The 22,881-nt window shown below is 33.7% G+C and overlaps 1 protein-coding gene and 1 pseudogene across 1 annotated transcript; both read left to right on the top strand.

Annotated features, from left to right (window-relative positions):
* The first annotated feature begins 1,739 nt into the window (after positions 1-1,739).
* Positions 1,740-5,784, top strand: LOC125587983 (annotated as a pseudogene).
* A 14,336-nt stretch (positions 5,785-20,120) lies between these two features.
* LOC106397058 (heme oxygenase 1, chloroplastic) lies at positions 20,121-22,097 on the top strand. The gene is made up of 3 exons (XM_013837598.3): positions 20,121-21,162; positions 21,429-21,652; positions 21,730-22,097. Exons 1-3 carry the CDS (start codon positions 20,742-20,744, stop codon positions 21,928-21,930), a joined length of 846 nt encoding a protein of 281 aa, XP_013693052.1. The 5' UTR covers positions 20,121-20,741; the 3' UTR covers positions 21,931-22,097.
* The last annotated feature ends 784 nt before the right edge of the window (positions 22,098-22,881 follow it).

Genomic DNA, 22,881 nt, shown 5'->3' with positions numbered 1-22,881 from the left:
TTTATTATTTATTGGTTTGTCTAAATACTGTATTTGTTTTAAAAAATCTCAATAAAAATTTGAACTTTATTTTCAACTTAAAAAATATTTTACAATATAATTTAATAAAACCCACAAGTATACTTAAACCTCTAATACGTTGCTGTTTAATTTACCAAATAAACTAAATAAAAGCACAATAAAAGAAAAATACAATCTCATAGTTTATAAATGATGACTAATCTTATTGAAAAAGATACACCAATGTCAAATCTGAAAAGATATGGATCTAATTAATAATGTGTATAAACAATTAAATTTATCGAATTTTTAAAGGTTAAAAACATATGATATGAAAAACAAACACCCCGCGCGGACGCGGGTCAAAAGCTAATTGAAAATTAAAAACAATAATCTGAAAAACAAAACAATCCTCAAGAAATATTTATTCGGAAGAAGATAGATATATTTTAGGTTTTAACCCCCTCCCAAAAAAAATCATTACATGTGGTGCTAAAATAACTTAAACTACATAAATAATATTTATTTATGGGTATGTTAATATCCTTGCTAAACTATATGGCATTACCATAAAGTTGATATATCTGTTTGTCTGAAAATAAATAAAACAACATCTTTACCCAACTAATGTTGAAATAAACTATTTAATTTATTACACATTTCACATAGGAGATAAGAATGATGACAATTTTGATACTTAATATGGGATGATATCTACTTTTTAAACTATATTTCCGATGATAAATCTACTAACATAAGAGTAGAGAATGGAAAATGTTAATAAGATCAGAAAAAGTTACTTTCTGATCAAAAATAGTAATGGAAACTAAAATCTAAATTTAGTCATTAAATAAAAATATACTAGGTGATTTTCCTGTGTACATGCACATATATAAATATTAAACTTTAAAAATCATAATAATTGATCAACATTTTTGGCACTTTTGTTTATAAGTTATAAGTGTTTTATAACTTTTATTAAAGGTGTCAAAATGGATAATCCAACTCAAACCATCCTATATCCATATGAACCCATTCTCATATGAACCATGAATAAACCCAATCTATTTAGGTAATGGTTTGGATCAATCCATAACTCATTTAAATTAATAGGTTGATAGTTTCAATGAGTTGACTCACTATTATTTATTATCAATATTAAAAATCAATCAAAATAAGTTAATAATTATGTAAATTTTAAATAAAAGTATTACTAACACTGTCTAAAATTTGATTATGCAAATTTAAATGTAAAAAAAAAAAGCTAACAAAATTATTGAACATAAAAAATAAAACAGAATATTTTCATTAGACTATTGCTTTAAAGTCTTTGTAGAACATTCCAACACTTTACAAACAGATGAAAACGAAACCATACGAAAGGGATCAAGCACAGCAACTCTGTCACGGTACTTATCCGCAGATGATCTCCATATATCAGGAACAGCCTTTCCATTCATTGATTTAATTTCTCTATTATTTTGTTGATTCAGAAGTTCGTATAAATATATATATATAATATACTTTCCTAAATAAGAGAGATTCCTGTGAGATGGCAAAATAACATGATAAACACAAATAATGTTAATCATATCAACGGCATTATAAAAAAAGGAAAGGTGGACTTGCTAAAAAACGGGTGGAAAGTAATTCAGTCAAAGATATATGGTGTGGACTATTTTTTGAACACCATATAAAGAAGTTAACCAAACTATAACATCACCACATATAACAACTCTCATCATTTTAACTTCTTCACCACACCACATCAAAAATGGTCTTGGGAGTGTCATATGTTTTGGTGGTTCTAACCGTTCTTTCAATGAATGTTAGGATCTCTCAAGCCACATCCCGTGTTGATTTTCAGGAACTATCCATTGCTGATTACTTCCAACAATGGATGATCCAGTTCTCTCGAGTTTATAGCAATGAACACGAGAAACAGATGAGACTGGAAGTGTTCAAGAAAAACTTGGAATACATTGAGGACTTCAACGCTAAGGCGAATCAAAGCTACAAACTTGGTGTCAACGAGTTCACGGATCGGACTAAGGAGGAGTTCCTAGCCACCCACACCGGTCTCATTAGGAGGAGTTCCTAGCTTATTCCTACTATGCCTTAATACAAAATTATATATTTCTACAAATACATTAAATAAGGTTAAGAGTGAAGTTTTGTTAACTCTGCATTGAAAATCCAAGACAATAATCTGAAAAACAAAGACAATCTTCAAGAAATATGTATTCCGAAAAAGATATATATTTTAAGTTTTAACCACCCCCCCCCCCCCCCCCCACCCAACAAATTATTACATGTGGTGCTAAAATAAACTTAAACTAAGAAATGATAGGTATTTAACGTAATTATACAAAACTTATACAAATAATATTTATTTATGGGTATGTTAGCAATATCCTTGCTAAACTATATGCCATTACCATAAAGTTGATATATCTGTTTGTCTGAAAATAAATATAATAAAATCTTTACCCAACTATATTGAAATAAACTATTTTATTTACTACAAATTTCACATAGGAAATAAGAATGATGACAATTTTGATAATTAATATGGGATGATATCTACTTTCTCAAACAACTATATATCCGATGATAATATACTGACATAAAAGTAGAGAATGGAAAATGTTAATAAGATCAGAAAAACGTTAATTCTTATCAAGAATAGCAATGTAAACTAAAATCTAAATTTAGTCATTAAATAGAAATATACTAAGTGACTCTCACGTGCACATGCACATATATACATATAACTTCAAAAATCATAATAATTGGTCAACATTTTCCTTACTTTTTTTATAAGTTATAAGTGGTTTATACCTTTTATGCATGAAAAATAAATAAATATTTATATAGACATGTGATTTTGTTTATAAGAAATCTGACTGGTTCGATTATTTTTGGGTATTAGATTGCATATCCTCTTTTAAATTGAACTGTGATTTTTTTTATTCTAAGTAGGTTAAATCATATTAGTTGATTTTTGTTTGCTTTATTATCTTGTATAATAGTATATTTTTAAACATTATGTGAAATTAATTATATGTTAATTTAGAAAAAAGGTTATTATCATTTCAGAGTTGCATAAATGAACATAACCAGTAATTTTTTGAAAGCTTATGAACATATATCAATATTTCTATTGATAAATAATACAAACTATTAATATTTCATTTTAAATTGTTCTTTAGTTTTGAGACAAAATAAAGACTTTTCTAACTAATATTATATTTTCTTAATTAGATCTCTTATTTTATTGTATGAATTTGGATTGTTTATGTATATTGAGTTGCATATATTTCTCTGAAATAAACCACCTATATTTTTGTAATTAGCCTAAATGTAAATTATTTCAATATATTTAGTGTGGTTTTTATTTTTAAATTTTAACTTTATTTTTTTTAAATGTATAATAGTATGTTTATATTATTTCAAAAGAAAATATAAAAGCTAAAATGGTGATCGATATAAACTTGCATAATGAAACATGAGTATTAATATTATAAAAGCTTAGAGGATATAAATATGGGAAATTTGGAAAAAAATGAACAAGTAATCTGAGCTATTGTCCCCTTGGTACAAAATCAAATTTTGTCACGTTTGGACTTTTACTATCTTTTTGTAACTAAAAATTCATATCAATATATTTCTAATGTAAAAAAATAAGAAATATATAAAACATGAAATAGTTAAGCATGTGCATATATGAAAAATATTTTTTAATTTTCAGAAACTATCCATATTGCTGATCACTTCCAACAATGGATGATCCAATTCTCTCGAGTTTATAGCAATGAACCCGAGGAACAGACGAGGCTGGAAGTGTTCAAGAAAAACTTGGCATTCATTCAGAACCTCAATGCTAAGGCGAATCAAAGCTACAAACTTGGTGTCAACAGGTTCACGGATCGGACTAACGAGGAGTTCCTAGCCACCAGGGGCGGACCCACAGAGGGAGTGGGTGTGGCACGTGCCACATGCTACCTTATATATACTAGTTATGAAACTAAAATGTACAAAAAATAAAAGGGATAAATTTTTATAATAAAATTACTAAAAACATATATAACTTTATGGTATTATTGACAATGAATATTTAAAATTGCTATAGTAGTATGTTGTGATTAAGTTCCAAACAATTAGCTCCAAAGTTTCGCTCATTGTAAAAATGTTATTTTTGTTTGAATTAATTTAACATTCTTTCAAAAAAAGTAAAAAATATTTATTTTATATTTTATTCATTGTGAGAAAGTTTTTTTTTGTTTTTTGTTTGAATAAATTTAATATTTTTTTCAAAAAAAAAGAGTAAAGATTAATGATTATTTTTTTGTAAAAACTATAGTTTAATTTAATTTATTAAGTTATATTTACTACAATATACATTTATATGTTGTGTCCCACATTAAGTTATTTTCTAGATCCTCCTGCTAGCCACCCACTCTACTCTCATAAGAGGCATTAATATAATTCCACCATCTGAAGTGGTTGATGAAACGATGTCATTTTGGAAATGGAACGTAGTAATAACGTCGGCGAGAGAAAAGACTGGAGAAAGGAGGGAGCTGTAATACCTGTCAAAATGCAAGGAGAATGCTGTAAGCTAGCTGAAATTATATACTCTCTTTGTCTTATATTAAGTATCATTTTAGTTTTTTTTTTTCTTATTTCACAAAAAGTGTCATTTTACGATACCAATACAATTTATACTTATTTTTAGCTCAAAATTAATTGTAAAATATATTGATCTTATAAATAAATTTATTTATCTAAAATACTATTGGTTAAATATGTGATATTAATAACAACATAAATGCATTTTAATCAGTTTCTTAGGTGAAAAGTATCTAAGTGACACTTTTGTGAAGCAGGTCGAAATAGTCTCTGCATATTAGAAATAATGTAGTAATTAAACTCCACATAAAAGCTTAATACCCAAGTCAGGGTGATCATTCTAGGCTTCTAACAATGAAGTAATCAATATATGCGCATGCAGCTAGTTGTTGGGCGTTCTCGACGATTGCAGCGGTGGAAGGTCTGACAAAGATTACCCAAGGAAAGCTCATATCACTGTCCGAACAACAACTTATAGATTGTGACGGAGAGCCTTAACGAAGGTTGCAGGGGAGGAACAATGGAAGAAGCTTTCAATTACATAGCACAAAACGGAGGCATTTCTTTAGAAGACGCATAACCTTACCAAGAGGAAGATGGGACTGGCCAGTCCAAGGCCGAAGCCGCCATGCAGATCAAAGGTTTCCAATACGTTCAACGCAACAACAAGCGTGCATTGCTTGAGGCTGTATCGATCCAGCCCGTCTCGGTGTGCATTGCCAGGTTGGCTGACAGTTTCATCCATTACTCAAGCGGAGTGTACAATGCGTCTGACTGTGGTATCACTGTGACACATGCGGTGACTATTGTTGGGTACGGGAGAGCCATGAAGGGATCAAGTATTGACTGGCTAAGAACTCTTGGGGCGAGACTTGGGGAGAGGTATACATATTAGACTCCGTAGAGATGTAGAGTGGCCTGAAGGCATGTGTGGTCTAGCTCAGTATGGTCGTTATCCGGTTGCTTGACTAGCTTATCCGGTGATATGATAAACTGAAATGATCAAACATTATGTAGTATGGTCTATTTTACCACTACAAGAAAACAGCGGTATTCTGACGGATATTCCAACGGAAAATGAAATCCTCGGAATTTCCCGAGGAATTTCCTCGGAATATACCGACGGAATTCCGAGGAAACATCAATCCGTCGGAATATTCCGAGGAAATTCCGAGGAAAAATGTGTTCCTCGGAAAAAACCGATGAATTCCGAGGAAATATTATAGGGATTTTACAAAATTCCGAGGAAATTCCGACGAACTAGTGATCGATCGATGCGTTTTTGGACATATACCCATCGATCGATCACATTGTTACGCTTTGGTCCATATTAGTGATCGATCGATGCGTTTTTGTACATAAATCCATCGATCGATCCGTTTATAAAAAAACATTCGAGATTTTGAAACCCCAAACACTAGTTCCTCCGAATTTCCTCGGAATATTCCGAGGAAATTCCGAGGAACACTTGATATCCTCGATCGATCGATGGGATAATCTAATCGATCGATCACATTGTTACGCTTTGGTCCATCTTAGTGATCGATCGATGCGTTTTTGGACATATATCCATCGATCGATCCGTTTAAAAAGAAAATTGACGTTTTGAAACCCCAAACACTAGTTCTTCGGAATTTCCTCGGAATATTTCGACGGAATTCCGAGGAAGAAAAGGGTTTCCTCGGAATTCCCTCGGAATATTCCGAGGAAATAGGGTTTTTAAACCGAAAACAACGTTTTGCGGTTTGAATAACACCTATATAACCCTTATTAAGTGTCTTACGTTCATTATGAAGTCAAAAATTTGTTCCTTACCCTATAATTAACACTTTTCCGATTGTATGAATGAAATCCCACAGCATAAGAGAAACACTTATACACTTTAATGAACGGTAAAAGGAATACTTTCAATTCGTTTTGAAATTTGTTATTTCATGGTTTATACTCATCTATACAAAGAATCCTCAATGGTATGCATTACAATTGTATAAGAAATGAAATACGGCAAAAACAATTGATGTTTTGAAACCCCAAACACTAGTTCCTCGGTATTTTTATTCCGAGGAAATTCCAAGGAACAATATAAATTAATAGAAATACATTCACAGGATATTTTTTTCCTCGAATTAATGAAAATATTCCGAGGAAATTCTGACGGATATTTAAGTGGCCGTCGGAATTTCCTCGGAATATTTTCATTTAACCAGGCAAACAAGCCGCCAAATATTTCGTAAAAATTGAAATTGAAATTACTGAGGGAATTCCGACGGAAAATATCCGTCGGACCCAAGGTTTTATAAACTCGAAATGCATCTTCTTCCCCATTTCTCTATTCTTCCTCTCCGGCGATCTCTCTCTCCTTCCGGCGTTCTCCACCTTCTCTCGCGACGATCTCTCCGGCGAATCCTTTCCATTCCCTTACAAATCATGTAAGGACCCTATCCCACTCTCTTAGGTCCTATTTGTTAGATTTTTAAGTAGATTTGATGATTTTAGAAGTTTTTTGATAGATTTTTGTTAGGGTGATTGGGTAGGATTGTGATTTGTTGTGTAATAGGTTTAGAATTGTGATTTGGTTGTGTTGAATTGATTTAGAATTTTTTTTTATAAATTATTTAGTATTTTTGTATTTACAAAACGTTTTTTCTATATAAATTCGATTTTACAAAAACGTTTTTTGTATATAAATTCGATTTTTGGATTTATAAAAGATGATTTCATATTTATAAAAATATTTATATTTATTAAAACTAATTTTGTATTTTATAAAACATTTTTTTGATTTATAAACACTATTTTTTTATTTTTGTATTTATAAAAACTATTTTTAAATATACAAAACGTTCTTTGTATATAAATTCGATTTTTGGATTTATAAAAGATGATTTCATATTTTAAAATTAATTTTGTATTTATAAAACATTTTTTTGATTTATAAACACTATTTTATTATTTTTGGTATTTATAAAAACTATTTTGTATTTATTAAAAGATGATTTCATATTTATAAAAATATTTATATTTATTAAAACTAATTTTTGTATTTATAAAACATTTTTTTTATTTATAAAAACTATTTTATTATTTTTTGTATTTTAAATATGTTTTCTATTTCAATTTTAAACACTATTTATAAACACTATTTTATTAGTTTTTGTATTTATAAAAACTATTTTGTATTTATAAAAAGATGATTTCTTATTTATAAAAATATTTATATTTATTAAAACTAATTTTGTATTTATAAAACATTTTTTTTATTTATAAAAACTATTTTATTATATTTTGTATTTTAAATATGTTTTCTATTTTAATTTTAATTTTATATTTTCGAATTTCAATTTAAAAAAATAAATTTATAATTTTTTTTTAATTTTGGAAATATTCCGAGGAAGTTTATCCCTCGAAATATTCCGAGGAATTTCCGACGAACTTGTGGTCCTCGGAATTTCTTCGGAAATTCATTTCCTCGGAATTCCGTCGGAAATTTCCGAGGGATTTCCGAGGAAAGATGAATTTCCGAAGAGTTATTTCCGAGGACTTTTTTTCGTCGGTATGTCGTCGGAATAGCGTTATTACGACGACATACCGACGATTTTTTCCCTCAGTATGCCGCTGTTTTCTTGTAGCGTATGTTTTCCTTAAAAAACTTTATCGCAAACTTAAGCTTGACCATAAGCATAATTTTTTTTTAACGTCTGAATCGGTTAATAATCGGAAATGGTGGAAGCACCCAACAAAGAACAAACCTTGACAGTTAAGGTAATGAAAATAAAGAAGAAAACAGCGACAACATTCTAAATAAGAATCAAACGTCGCTTCTGATTGTTTCTCTAGCGATTCGATCATGAAGCCGGGAAGGACACCCCAAAGCCAAATATGATTGAAAACGTCCATCTCGAAGCACACTCTTTGCAATGTCTCTAGCGATTCCATTGGTCGAAATCTTTTCCTCATCAAAGTCCAGACTTTCAAACTCTTCCTTGAGATTTCTGATTTTTTCCAACAAAATTCTGTATCTAGGCCACTGTTGAGGCTTCTTCAGAGCTTCTACTACCTCATGATAATCCACAGCAACTGTCACTCTCGATACTCCTAGATCCCGCAAGCTAGAAAGAGCCCATATCACGCTTCGGAGCTCTGCCGCAAAGCGATTAGGTGTGTGAGTTATCGCATCACCTGCAACATACAATAATCAAATCAATTCATATCAGTTCATATGTGTTCATCATTCATCATACTAAACATTCAAACAATATCTAGACTTATGTTTTGTTTGAATTTCAAACTGAACCTATAGTAAACAGACCTCTTTTTTAACGCTGAGCTTTATAGTAAACAGACCTTATACAAACAAAACTGCAGTAGGCGTTTTTTGTATGTGCTTACAGGATCGCTTGAAAACTTACTTCAAGTGGACATCAAACCAATTCATATCAATTATGTTGTCCTTGGTACGTAACATATAATACAGTTCTCCATGTTTCGTTCCTATATATTCAATAGAGCATATACGGAAATATCCTAACCAAATATTTAGATACAATCAGCTTTGGTAGAATATTCTAACCAAATATTTATTGATTTGATCAAATCTACACGACCTAATCTTTCAAAAGTAAACTGGTTCTTTTCAAGTTTTTCCCCCTTAAATTCCAATTTTGTCATCTACCAACTTTCCATCAATATTCTTTAGTTTTGATATAAACTGTTATCTATGGATAATAAATTAGTTAATTTTAAGATTTTTCCCCTTATATGTCGAGTTCGTTATGTAACAACTTCCCATCAATATTATTTAGATTTGATATCTTAACTATCTTAAAACTGACAAAAGAATATTTCTAGTGATCCTCTACGAAAATATTATACCTAATTGTTAGTATCTAAACACTACATATAATCTTCCAACCCCTAATACATTCTTCACGACACGATTCAAAAGTTAAAGTCTAATGGAAATGGTTACTACTTCAGTGAAAGATGTCACCCCCTACAAAACTGGATGGAAGGTTTAAGTCAAAGTTATGCATTTATTGTAAAAGCCGGAAAACCGGACCGATGTAAACGATATAATAAAAGCGAAGTTAAGGAAATAGACGAATAAAGAAAAACGAATACGAGGACGATAAGAAACCGTATTCGCAAATAGACATGGAGGCGAGATATGATCTCTTTCCTTAATTCAAAATATTCGCTCCGCTAGTGAGACGGGACTGTACGAATATAGAGTCCCAGGATACAACCATGGCAGACGAATCACGCCTCACTCGTGATCGCCCTATCGAACTATAAACTCTACAAAACACTCTCGCAATATAGACTTACGCAGAGGGATTTTTTGCTGTTGGATTTCGAGCAGGAAAAAAAAATTAAGAAATGAAGGAAGAGGAGAGACGATACTTAAAGAGCCGGAGAAGAGAAGACCCACTTCCCGCAACAGCTGCTGCACGTGGGCGAGAATCTCGCGGAGATCGAGGGAAGTTGAGTTCCGAAACTTCTTCCTCAAGACTCTCTCTTATCTCGTTTTAAATTTTCGAGAGGATAACATGCATGACGTTTTTTAATTTTTAGACAAACTACTTGTCGTTTTAAATAAAATTGTATGCTGTTTTTTCCCGAAATAACTGGCAAAACGTTGAGCTTAACTTGGTCCAAAACGAATAGTTCTTATCGGGCCAAAGGCCCTCCACCCAAGCCCAAGCCCAAGCCCAAGCCCAAGCCCACGCCCACGCCGAGCCGAGCCGAGCCGGCCGGACGGCGGCGGCGGCGCACGCGTGGGGAGCTCTCTCTTCCTCTGAGCTGTTTAACCTCTCATGTCATGAAGACATATATATACTCCTCAAAATCAACTCTCCCAACCAATGTGGGATGTTGTTAACTTCATTTCATTAAAGTCAACAAGGCTTTTTATAAGAACCCATAGGCTCATTTCGTTTTCACATTTTTTCATATATTATTTGAGCCATAAGGCTTAATAATTAGGCCCAACAATCCCCCACATGAATAGAAATAACTCTTCTAAAACATATGCAGACTAAATGCAGACTCGATAGACTCTAAAGAAAAACTATACTTATTCTTAATCCTGATTAGACTAGACAGACTTATCGAGAGTGTTTGCGAAAAATTCACTGTGTTTGAGTTGGTGGCATTTTTAAGCCTTGAACCACTCATAGTTAATATCTGTCGGGTTTACTTTACCAGAAGGTGAACATGATGTCTTGAACCAACTGGTGTTTTATGTAAACCGAGACAACAGGCATAACGCAGCTTCATTTTCTCGTAGAACTTAGTTCTCTATTGTGTTCATTGTGGCCCTGAACTATTCCTGGTTTTCATGAGTGAACTTAGAGAATATAGCCTTGCATTCATTCTCCTAGAAACGGCCCCATTTCACACTCATTAGGTGATTGACCATGAAAAGTATTGAGTAATACCCCGCTTAGAAGCTATGGAATCATTAAAAGCTTATGCTTATCCTTCACACATTTGTTAGCACTTTTATCATCTTAGGAGCTGGGAATAGACTACTTTGTCTCAAGTGCTTTGGTTAGATTCTGTTTGATTTTGTTTTCCCTTTGAACCTACGTCTTGGGATCTCCAGTCATGATAGGTAGGGTTGCCATCAAGCATCCTCATTCGTTATAGGCTTTAAACCCATTCCTTTTGATGATTTAGCAACAACATCTCGTGGCAAACCTTTAGTAAATGGATCCGCTAGGTTGTCAGCCGATTTGATGTAGTCTATTGTGACTACACCAGTTGAGATAAGTTGTCTAATGGTTTTATGTCGTCTTCTGATGTGACGAGATTTTCCATTGTAGAGATTATTCTGAGCCCGAGATATTGCTGATTGACTATCACAATGTATACGTATAGCTGGCACAGGTTTCTCCCACATAGGAATATCTTCCAAAAAATTTCTAAGCCATTCAGCTTCTTCTGCTGCTTTGTCTAAGGCTATGAACTCAGATTCCATGGTAGATCTGGCTAACACTGTTTGTTTGGTAGATTTCCATGATATTGCTGCTCCTCCTAGTGTAAAGACATATCCACTTGTGGATTTTGAGTTTTTAGAATCTGATATCCAGTTAGCATCACTGTATCCTTCTAAAACTGCTGGTTCTTTACCATAGTGAAGCCCAAAATATTTGGTGTAACGCAAGTAATTGAGTACCCTCGTTATAGCTTTCCAGTGTGTATGACCTGGATTACTTGTATATCGACTAAGTACGTTTACTGCATGCGCCAGATCCGGTCTAGTACAATTGGTCAAGTACATGAGACTTCCGATCACACGTGCATACTCGTTTTGTGAAACCGCTTCACCTGAATTCTTTGTCAAGTGCATTTGGGGATCTAACGGAGTTTTCGCCGTACTATTAGAGTAATTTTTAAATCTCTCTAATATTGTTTGAGCATAATGAGATTGGGTTAAGATAATTCCGTTTGAATTTCTTGTGACTTTAACCCCGAGAATTACATCTACTAATCCCAAGTCTTTCATCTCAAATGTCCCTTTGAGCATGTTCTTTGTTTGATTGATAATGTCTTTATTGCTTCCAATAATGAGCATATCATCTACATATAGACATAGCAAAACATACGCATTTTTGGTAGTTTTGTAGTATATGCATTTGTCACATTCATTTATTTTGAAACCATTTGACATCATTGTATTGTCAAATTTTTCGTGCCATTGTTTAGGAGCTTGTTTAAGCCCATAAAGTGACTTTACAAGTCGACATACTTTGTCTTCCTGTCCGGGAATGACAAAACCTTCAGGTTGTTTCATGTAAATTTCCTCTTCTAAATCCCCATTTAGAAAAGCAGTTTTTACATCCATTTGATGGATTTCTAAGTCTCTTAAGGCTGCGATTGCTATCATCAGTCTTATTGATGTTATTCTCGTCACTGGAGAATATGTATCAAAATAGTCAAGGCCTTCTTTTTGTCGGAATCCTTGAACTACAAGCCTAGACTTGTATTTTCCACCAGGTTTTCGTGTCATTATCCATTTATTCCCTAATGCTTTGCAGCCAGGTGGTAAATCCGTTATGTAATAAGTATAATTTTGCATGATCGAATCAAATTCACTCCTGACAGCTTCGTTCCAGAATGGAGCTTCTGGTGAAGCCATGGCTTCTGCCAAAGTTTTTGGAACATTTTCTACTAAAAATGCCATTAGGAAATCTTCTCCAAAAGATTTTTCTTTTCGAGCTCTTTTGCTCCTTCGAGGTTCATCTTTTTCTTCATTTTCTGAAATATCATTTATAGAAATCTCGACGTTTGTCTCAGTTTCTGAGTTTTTGTCATTGTCTCTTTCTTCTCGAGTTCGTTTTGAACCTTGTTTTTCCTTATATGGAAAAATATTTTCGAAGAAAGATGCATTTCTTGATTCCATGACTGTATTTTCATGAATGTCTGATATTTCAGATTTATGTACCAGAAATCGATAAGCATTACTGTTATGTGCATATCCGATGAAGATGCAATCCACTGTTTTAGGTCCAATAGATGACCTTCTTTGGTGGTGGTACATCAACTTTTGCTAGGCACCCCCACACTTTGAGGTATTTATACGAAGGTAAATTACCTTTCCATAATTCATATGGAGTTTTGCCAGTTACCTTGTGTGGAATTTTGTTGAGGATATAATTAGTGGTAAGCAACGCTTCCCCCCACATGTTCTGGGGTAACCCAGATTCCTGCAACATTGCATTCATCATCTCTTTTAGAGTTCGATTTTTGCGTTCAGCAACTCCATTAGATTCTGGTGAGTAAGGAGCTGTAGTTTGATGGATTATTCCATGTTCTTTACAGAATGCATTGAATGGACCATCATACTCGCCTCCTCTGTCGCTTCTAACTACTTTAATAGTTGTTTTAAGCTGATTTTCGACCTCGAGTTTAAATTCTTTAAATTTTTCTAAGGTTTCGTCTTTGCTATGTAATAAAAATACATAACAATATTTTGTGCAGTCATCTATGAAGGTCACAAAGTACTTTTTCCCACCTCTAGTTTGTAAGTATTTTAAATCACATAAATCTGTGTGAATTAAATCTAGAGGTTTATTAGTTCTTTCAACACGAGGTGATGGCGTTTTCGTGAGCTTAGCCTGTACGCATACTTCACATTTTTGTTTACTTGTTTTGCATTTAGGAATTAGATTTAAATTCATTAATCTTTGTATAGATTTGTAGTTTACATGGCCTAATCTTTCATGCCATATATTAAAAGACTCAACCAAATAAGCAACTGGCTCTTTCTTATTCATTGAAACTTTTGAAGCTACAACTTTCGGAGGGACTGTCATTACATTCAACTTGACAAGTCCACCCTTAACATACCCTCTTCCCAAATACATCCCATTTTTCCTAATCACGAGCTTGTCCGCCTCAAAATTTGTGGCGAATCCATTCTTGCTGAGCAAGGTTCCCGAGACCAGGTTCTTCCTCATGTCAGGCACATGCTTCACATTCGTCAGAGTGACCTCATGTCCAGATGTCATCTTCAAAATCACATTGCCGCGTCCTTCAATCTTGGAGACTGCAGTGTTTCCCATCTTGAGCTTCTCCTCAGTCATGCTTTTCTGATAGGTGCTGAACATCGCCCTATCGGTGCAAATGTGGGTGGTTGCACCAGTGTCATACCACCATTCCTTGGGGTTGTTGCTTTCAACCATGTTGGCTTCAGTCACCACAGCAACGAGATCCTCCTCTGTGAGATTTGCCTGAGCCTTCTCATCCTTGATCTTTTTGCGACACTCAACAGTCTTGTGCCCCACTTTGTGGCAGTAGTGACATTTCCCCCTGAACTTCTCCACATTCGCATTCGCATTGATTTCAATGCCTTTGTTCTTGAAGTTTTTTCCAGAAGCCTTCAGGGCTGCAGCAGTTTTGGAAGGCTTGGCAGGAGAATGGGCGTGTGCCTTTCCTTTGCCTTTGTGCTCAGCCATGTTGACACTGTGCTCCTTAGCAGTGACCTTGTCAGCAATTCGGTTTCTGGATTCCATCTGAAGCCTCATGATGAGCTCCTCGAGCCCCATCTTCTTCTTCTTGTGCTTCAAGTAGTTCTTGAAATCCGCATAGCTTGGAGGAAGCTTTTCAATGAAGCTGAGAGTTGTGAATGTCTCGCAGATGGACATTCCTTCAGCAGCGATTTCATGGCAAATGAGCTGAAGCGCTTCCACCTGATCCATGATGGGTTTTGAATCCACCATTTTGAAGTCGTGGAACTTTGAGACCACATACTTCTGGCAGCCAGCGTCCTCACCTCTGTACTTCTTGTCCAGTGATCTCCATAGCTCTTTCGCCGTGGGGATCTCACAGTAGACACGGTACAATGGGTCAATGAGACGACCCAAAATGTAACCTTTGCAGATGAAGTCGGAATGCACCCATATGTCAACAGTTGCAAGACTGTGAACATCATCTATTCCGTACGGAATCAGGGGCTTGTCCTCCTGGATGAACTTGTCCAGTTTAATCGTTGTCAGAAAGAACATCATCTTCTTCTGCCACGTTTTGAAGCCTTTGCCATCAAACTTGTCTGGCATCAGTCCTTGAGTGAACAAGCTAGGTACAGCCGGAGGAGTTTGAACTGCCACCGGAGCACTTGCAGATGCTGATACTGAACCCGTCTGATAAAGACCAGCACCAAATAGGCTACGGCGAGTGGTTTCATCAGCAGCATTTCCCGCAGGGAGGATAGTGCTTGTTGTTGCTGCAGCGGTAGATGCTGTGATGTTTGTCGTAGCGGTTGTCACGCCAGTTGCATCAGTTGCTGCAGCGTTGAGTGGAGTCTGAATGACATCTGTGGTGTCAATGGGGGTGTTGTTATCGTTTGTCATTTTTCTGTAGAGAAAACATGAAAAAACGGATTAGTACTCCATTCAACAAATAACATATTATTTTAAAGAAAATAATAGTCTAAAATCGATGTTCATTTTTGGTATTTGAACCAAATCATATCGATATAAGTCTGGAAAAAACGTTTTGCAAACTCGCTTAAAAGCGTTCGCGGAAACCATTTTCATAGACTTAGAATGTTTCACAAACTCGCTTAAGAAAACGGTTACTGAAACGATTCATGTATATAACGTTTGAAGAATGTATCAACGTTTTGCGAAAATGCTAGAAAGCAATCCGCAAAGCGTAATGAAATAAACCAGAAACGTTTCGCGGAAGTGTTCTAAGGCAAATCGCAAACACATTTAGGCAGAAACGTTTCGCGGATAAGCGTATAGCAAATCGCAAACATCGTTGTGAGATAAGAACAAAACGTTTCGCGGAAATGCTAGAAAGCAAATCGCAAACACGGTTCCAAAACCCGTTTCTATTAATCGTTTATCAACCCGATTAAAGCTTTAAACATAAAGCTATTTTGAGTTAAGATTGTAAAAGCCGGAAAACCGGACCGATGTAAACGATATAATAAAAGCGAAGTTAAGGAAATAGACGAATATAGAAAAACGAATACGAGGACGATAAGAAACCGTATTCGCAAATAGACATGGATGCGAGATATGATCTCTTTACTTAACTCAAAATATTTGCTCCGTTAGTGAGACGGGACTGTACGAATATAGAGTCCCAGGATACAACCATGGCAGACGAATCACGCTTCACTCGTGATCGCCCTATCGAACTATAAACTCTACGAAACACTCTCGCAATATAGACTTACGCAGAGGGATTTTTTGCTGTTGGATTTCGAGCAGGAAAAAAAAATTAAGAAATGAAGGAAGAGGAGAGACGATATTTAAAGAGCCGGAGAAGACCCACTTCCCGCAACAGCTGCTGCACGTGGGCGAGAATCTCGCGGAGATCGAGGGAAGTTGAGTTCCGAAACTTCTTCCTCAAGACTCTCTCTTATCTCGTTTTAAATTTTCGAGAGGATTAACATGCATGACGTTTTTTAATTTTTAGACAAACTACTTGTCGTTTTAAATAAAATTGTATGCTGTTTTTTCCCGAAATAACTGGCAAAACGTTGAGCTTAACTTGGTCCAAAAAGAATAGTTCTTATCGGGCCAAAGGCCCGACACCCAAGCCAAAGGCCCTCCACCCAAGCCCAAGCCCAAGCCCAAGCCGGCCGGACGGCGGCGGCGGCGCGCACGTGGGGAGCTCTCTCTTCCTCTGAGCTGTTTAACCTCTCATGTCATGAAGACATATATATACTCCTCAAAATCAACTTTCCCAACCAATGTGGGATGTTGTTAACTTCATTTCATTAAAGCCAACAAGGCTTTTTATAAGAACCCATAGGCCCATTTCGTTTTCACATTTTTCCATATATTATTTGAGCCATTAGACTTAATAATTAGGCCCAACATTTATGGTCTCAAAATTCATCTTTTGCTGGAGACTCTCTTGAATTCATACTCGCAGAGAAGACTGGAAGGGTAACTAATGTTTTGAATCATGTTGTTTTACTAAAAGTTTGAGGGTAAACATCTAATTATGTGGCTATATGTGATTTTGTAGGGTGTTAAAGATAACCTGTACCTGCAACAGAACCTCTTTGCTCAGGTTAAGAAACATTTGCTTCCGATAGTGTTTTTAAGTATCCACTGTTGTTGTTTTCATTTTCTTTTAAAATAATTAGATTTGTATTAGCTGTCAAGAACAACAGCATATTTTTTGTACGTACCATATTTTTTTACCTGCTTTCACTTTCACGTAGAGAGCTTTTTTATTGTTCCTTTTAATCCAGAGTCATAAAAAGAAGATAAAGAACATATAGACTGTTAGTTATGAACTTATGATTAGTATCAGAAAAGGAGCACACATGTAACATCTTCAAAAACTGTAAATAATTTTGGGGTTTGGCATTTTCATATATAAATTACTTCTAATCAGTGAGATCAATTTTCACTTCTGGGTATAACATGACTCATTTCTCAAATCACCATGTGATCTACAAGGTTTGTATATCTTATATCAACGAACAGATGAACGAAACATATTTTTGTAAGATCTACAAACGTTTATGAGCAATCAGCGTATAAGAAGTAAGGTTAAACATTTAACCTTTCCGCCCATTGACATAGCCACCCTTATGCATGTCTTAAGAAACAAAAGTTAGATCAAAGATTAATTGATTTAAATAATCTTATTTTTGGGAACCACAGTTTCGATCGGCACCACTGGAGAATTGAGAGAGAGATAGAAACGATGAACTTGACTTGTGTTTTACTTTTTTCACCGACAGAGACAAAAGTAATGTAACAGTTTACCAAAACAAAAGGTAGTTGACCTTACACAGGTTTTTTTTGTTTCTTCCCGGAAATTTTTTTTGGTAACTTTTTTTTTAACTAATTTTTTTTTGTTATACTTATGGACTTAATTTGTTTGTTGGACAAATTATAATGTGCTTAATTAATGGGCCTAATCCATAAACGAAAATGTTATTTATTTTCCAAATTTATATTTTCTGGGCCAAATGTGTTTAATATTTTTATAAACAAAAAGTAACATAATAAATCCTTAAGTATTTGTGATATATTTAATAAAATATACATATTAATTTTTTAAACTATTAATCATAATGTTTAAGATTAGATTTCTAGAGCACAATTAAGCATGTAGTTTTCAATAATACTTGATAATTAACATGTAATTAAACTTTAAATTAATAATTTGTTTTTTTATAAATTATAAAATATTTAAATTATTTGTAAAACACGTATTTTGTTTAATGTTATTTAAAAAAATATAAAATTAAAACAAAATCACCTTCTTAATTGGATGAATACAATATCAGAATTAATGGCTAAATCAAACCACGAAATTAAGATATATAAAATATTATACATTATAAACTATCACTATTTACAAAATATATTATAATACAAAATAAATTCTATACATATAACAAAAATATTCTATATATAGGTCAAATAAATATATACTTGGCATAAAATATCCGCGCATAGTGGGGATCCGTATCTAGTTTTGATAATTAAAATGGGATGATATACTTTTTCAAACAACTATATTTCCAATGATATATCTATTGACATAAAAAGTAGATAATGGAAACTAAATAACAATGTAAACTAAAATCTAAATTTAGTCAATAAATAGAAATATATTAATTTATTAAAATGATTTTTATTGTTACAACTCCTTCTTTATTGATCCACGTTTTAAAAATGCGATTTTAATATAATTTCTTACTAAAGTGAAATAAATGTTTATCAAATTTAATATTATATTTTTTTAAATATTTGTAACATAATGATATGTTTAATCGTGGTATTTTTTTATGTTTGTAAAATAGACATGAACTTTTGAAACAAAATTAAAAAACACGGGATATTTCTATTCATAAAAAACTAATTTAGAAATGTTATTAATAATTTTGTTTCTATCAATTAAAGCTGTATGATTTTAAAAATATTCAATTTAAAATTATATTAGTCGTATTTTCATAAAACAAACTATTATTTAATATATATTAGAAATTATATTTATGTTTTCCTAATAATTTGGTGCTTTGATTTCATTTATAAGTGGATCTAATATTTAATTAGTGGGCCTAATTCAACTAAAATCTAAATTTCGTAAATAAATCAGCTGAAATTTCAAGGATCAAAGTCGCATTTATCTAATTAACCAAACCAGATAGAGGCTTGAACCATGACGATTTTACTAAATAGTTTTGATGGCTCTACAGAGCTCGGTTGATAACTTGATATCGATTTATGGATATTATAATAAATATTCAATGGCTATATATATAATGTTAGATTTTATCTATCTAAATTGAGAATGAAATTGTGATGATTCATATATATGACGATTTTACTAAATAGCAATTTACCAATGTGGAAAGTAGACTTGGTAAAAACCACATTAAGGAGAGTTTAGGATAGTTGTAGCACATTTTGAAACATATTACACTATTATTTTGAATATTTAGAATAGATATTTGTGTTCCTTAACATCGATATATTCATGATGAGACTATTTTCATTGTATATTAAAGCAAAATCATTATCCTTTACTTGTATCATAAATTTTTCTCTAAAAATTATCTTGAGTTTGATATGTTTGTCTTTATGCTTGGAATGTAATAAGCTTTAAAAATAAATTAATGATCTCCACTCTTTAATTAATGGATTAGTATATTTCATTTACCTTTCATTTCTGTCTTTGATTTATCTTTCAAATTTTAACCAATTGATCAATCTCATTTGACTTATTCTTTTTGTAAACCATCAATAACATATCTCTTATACATAGTTAAGATAATATTTATATAGAAAATTACAACATAAGCTTCGAAATAAGTCTAATATGTATTTTTTTTAGGAAATCTACACTTTGTAGACTTTTTTCTGTCAAAAGCAAACTTTCAAATGATAGAATCGTAAAATAAGTTCTTGTTTTTTTTTTTTTTTAGCATAAGAAATAAATATTAAGTTTACAAATTTTTAAGTTATTTTGCATTTGATTAAATATAGATTTTACTTTTGTATTCGGATTAATTTTTTTATCATGTTTGTCAAAATAATTTTTAAATTCTAACAGTCGCACTGCTTTGATCATATAAACTTATGTTCTTCTTATAATTGTATTATGCTCGAGATGATTCCCTTGATATTTTTTTTTTTTAAAGTAGCTACCATAAGCGAATGTACTTTTTTCTTATTGAGGCACCACATATTCGTACCGGCGGATGGTGAAGTGGAGAACTTCCGGCACCGCTTGTGCCATTCCCAACTTGTCAACACGTGACGTTGTCTAGCCAAACCTTATCTTTACTTTTTTTTTTTTTTTTGTTCAACTCCTTATCTTTACTTCAATCGGGTGTATCTTTGGGCCTTTTAGCTTTAATTTTAAATGCAATCGTTGTTGGGTTTCGTTGGGTTTAAGGCATCACCACATTTGTACTGTCCTCATTGGACTTTTTCTATTAATGGAAAATTGGCCGACAAGAAAGAAAAATAACTTGCTTAGTTCTTGCTGCTGAATTATTAACCTATTTTAAAAATTCAATTGGGTGAGTGATTGTGTATCCCTCTCTCTTACTCTATTTCTTAAACGCAACACATTGCGTGCCTCCTTCTGAAACCAAATACTTTATTCGATCAACTATGGCTTATCTAGCTCCGATCTCTCCATCCCTAAGCATCCTCAAGAACCCACAACTCACCAGCTTCCACTTCGCTTTTTCCCCACCAAAGCCACTTCTCGCTCTCCCTGGGAATCAGAATCTAAGGATGTCCACGAACAAGACGTCGGTGGTGATTGCAGCTACGACGGCGCCGGCAGCATCAGAGAAGCAGAAAAAGAGATATCCAGGAGAATCAAAAGGGTTTGTGGAGGAGATGAGGTTTGTGGCAATGAAACTCCACACGAAAGAGCAAGCCAAGGAAGGAGAGAAAGAGACCAAATCTCCTGAGGAGCGTCCTGTCGCTAAATGGGAACCCACTGTTGATGGTTACTTGAGGTTTTTGGTGGATAGTAAATTGGTCTATGACACTCTTGAAGAACTTCAAGCCACTTCCCCAACTTGTAAGTTTTCTTATGTTACTTTGATGATTGTTTGAAGTGATTAGCTCAACTGGTAAGGATCTGGTCTATTGTGTTAGAGGTTCTTAGTTAGAGTGATAGCTGGGACAAAATTAATATTACATGATATGGTGATCAAGTGAGACGAAATTAATATTACACGAACTAGTTTTGGGTTTGGAGTTTTACTGCTTCGACTCCTGAATTTCCTAGTATTAAAAAAACTTTATATTATGCAAAAGTAAGTCCTTTTCTTTTCTTTCTTGTAGATACTGAATTCAAGAACACAGGATTGGAAAGATCAGAGAAATTGGCCATTGATTTGGAGTGGTTCAAGGAACAAGGTTACGAGATTCCAGAACCAACTGCTCCTGGTAAAACATACTCTCAGTATCTGAAGGATTTAGCAGAAAAGGATCCTCAAGCATTCATTTGTCACTTCTACAACATCTACTTTGCCCACAGTGCCGGTGGCCGTATGATTGGGAGAAAGGTAAAAACCTTTATTTTATGCGCTTGGAAAGATAACGATATGAGAAATTCTTCTGAAGCTTTTACAAATTTTTACAGGTAGCGGAGAGAATACTCGACGGTAGAGAACTTGAGTTCTACAAATGGGACGGCGAGCTTTCCCAGTTGTTGCAGAACGTGAGGGAAAAGCTGAACAAAGTTGCCGAGGAGTGGACGAGAGAAGAAAAGAATCATTGTCTGGAAGAGACTGATAAATCTTTCAAGTATTCTGGTGAGATACTTCGTCTCATATTGTCCTGATATGATTCTCACTCTCTCTTGAAAATCCTACTCAAGTGTATATTCATTTGTTATATATTGTATCTCTTTTTATTGTAATTAAACTCTTTGTTTCTTTGATCAAAAAAAAAAAAATTGTTGTTTCAAACCTATTACTATGTTAAAGAAAACTGAAGTATCTTGTGTTATTTATGGCTCAAATAGGCTTGGGGTACTGAGCATCAACAGCACCTAGTTCGAACTGATCATAGATATGCATCACTGAGATGTATCATAAAAATTGAATACATACTACAAGGCGAAACAAAATTGACAAACGAAAATGAGCAACTTCTAGGATAAGTGTTTCTGAAAGGACCCGACCCAACTTTTCGTACCGCCAGTATGAGTCTAAACCGGCTTCTTCGAACAGATTTAGGCCATTTCCAAATTTTCTAAAATTAGAACTATTTACGTAGTTGAAAACTCGACCTCAAGTTGACTGTCCAAAACGACAAGTTTAACTGTTTTGTCTGAATCATATTGACCTTGTTCAAATCAGCTTGTCCTAGTTCGGCCGATAATATCAACCACTTTGTCTAATTTTTGACAATCGATGTCTAGCCGACCAGCTCAACTGTTTTGTCCGAATCCAACAACAGTTGTCTAAAAATTCCGCATTGTCTGAATAGCTGTCCGAACTCAGTCAAAATTCACGATCCTAATCTGAACGTAAGACCCACTGACCGAGCTTAAATGGCTCAAAAAACAGATCAGATCCTAGCTTTGTTCAGACCATGAGTTCATACAATCTGATCCTAACGGACATCGATCAACTCCTCTTCCAATTGTAGCCAATCCTTTCAACCTTGCCAGTTTTTCTCTAGCATCATCCAACCTAAAAACTCGACTGAATGGTCTAAACAAGACGAATCATCATATTTTCGATCCGTGGAACATGGGCCCTTCAGTATCTCTCTACAACTTGTTGGC

Source organism: Brassica napus, chromosome C5, assembly GCF_020379485.1.
Source record: "Brassica napus cultivar Da-Ae chromosome C5, Da-Ae, whole genome shotgun sequence".
Taxonomy (NCBI): domain Eukaryota; kingdom Viridiplantae; phylum Streptophyta; class Magnoliopsida; order Brassicales; family Brassicaceae; genus Brassica; species Brassica napus.
Note: the sequence above shows the minus strand (reverse complement) of the source record. Positions and strands in the feature narration are given on the sequence as shown.

Excerpts from the sequence above, each read along its gene's own strand:
- LOC106397058 (XM_013837598.3), top strand. The coding sequence starts at position 20,742 with ATGGCTTATCTAGCTCCGATCTCTCCATCCCTAAGCATCCTCAAGAAC. Across the intron at positions 21,163-21,428 it reads TCAAGCCACTTCCCCAACTT|ATACTGAATTCAAGAACACA; the intron begins GTAAGTTTTCTT and ends TCTTTCTTGTAG. Across the intron at positions 21,653-21,729 it reads GCCGTATGATTGGGAGAAAG|GTAGCGGAGAGAATACTCGA; the intron begins GTAAAAACCTTT and ends AAATTTTTACAG.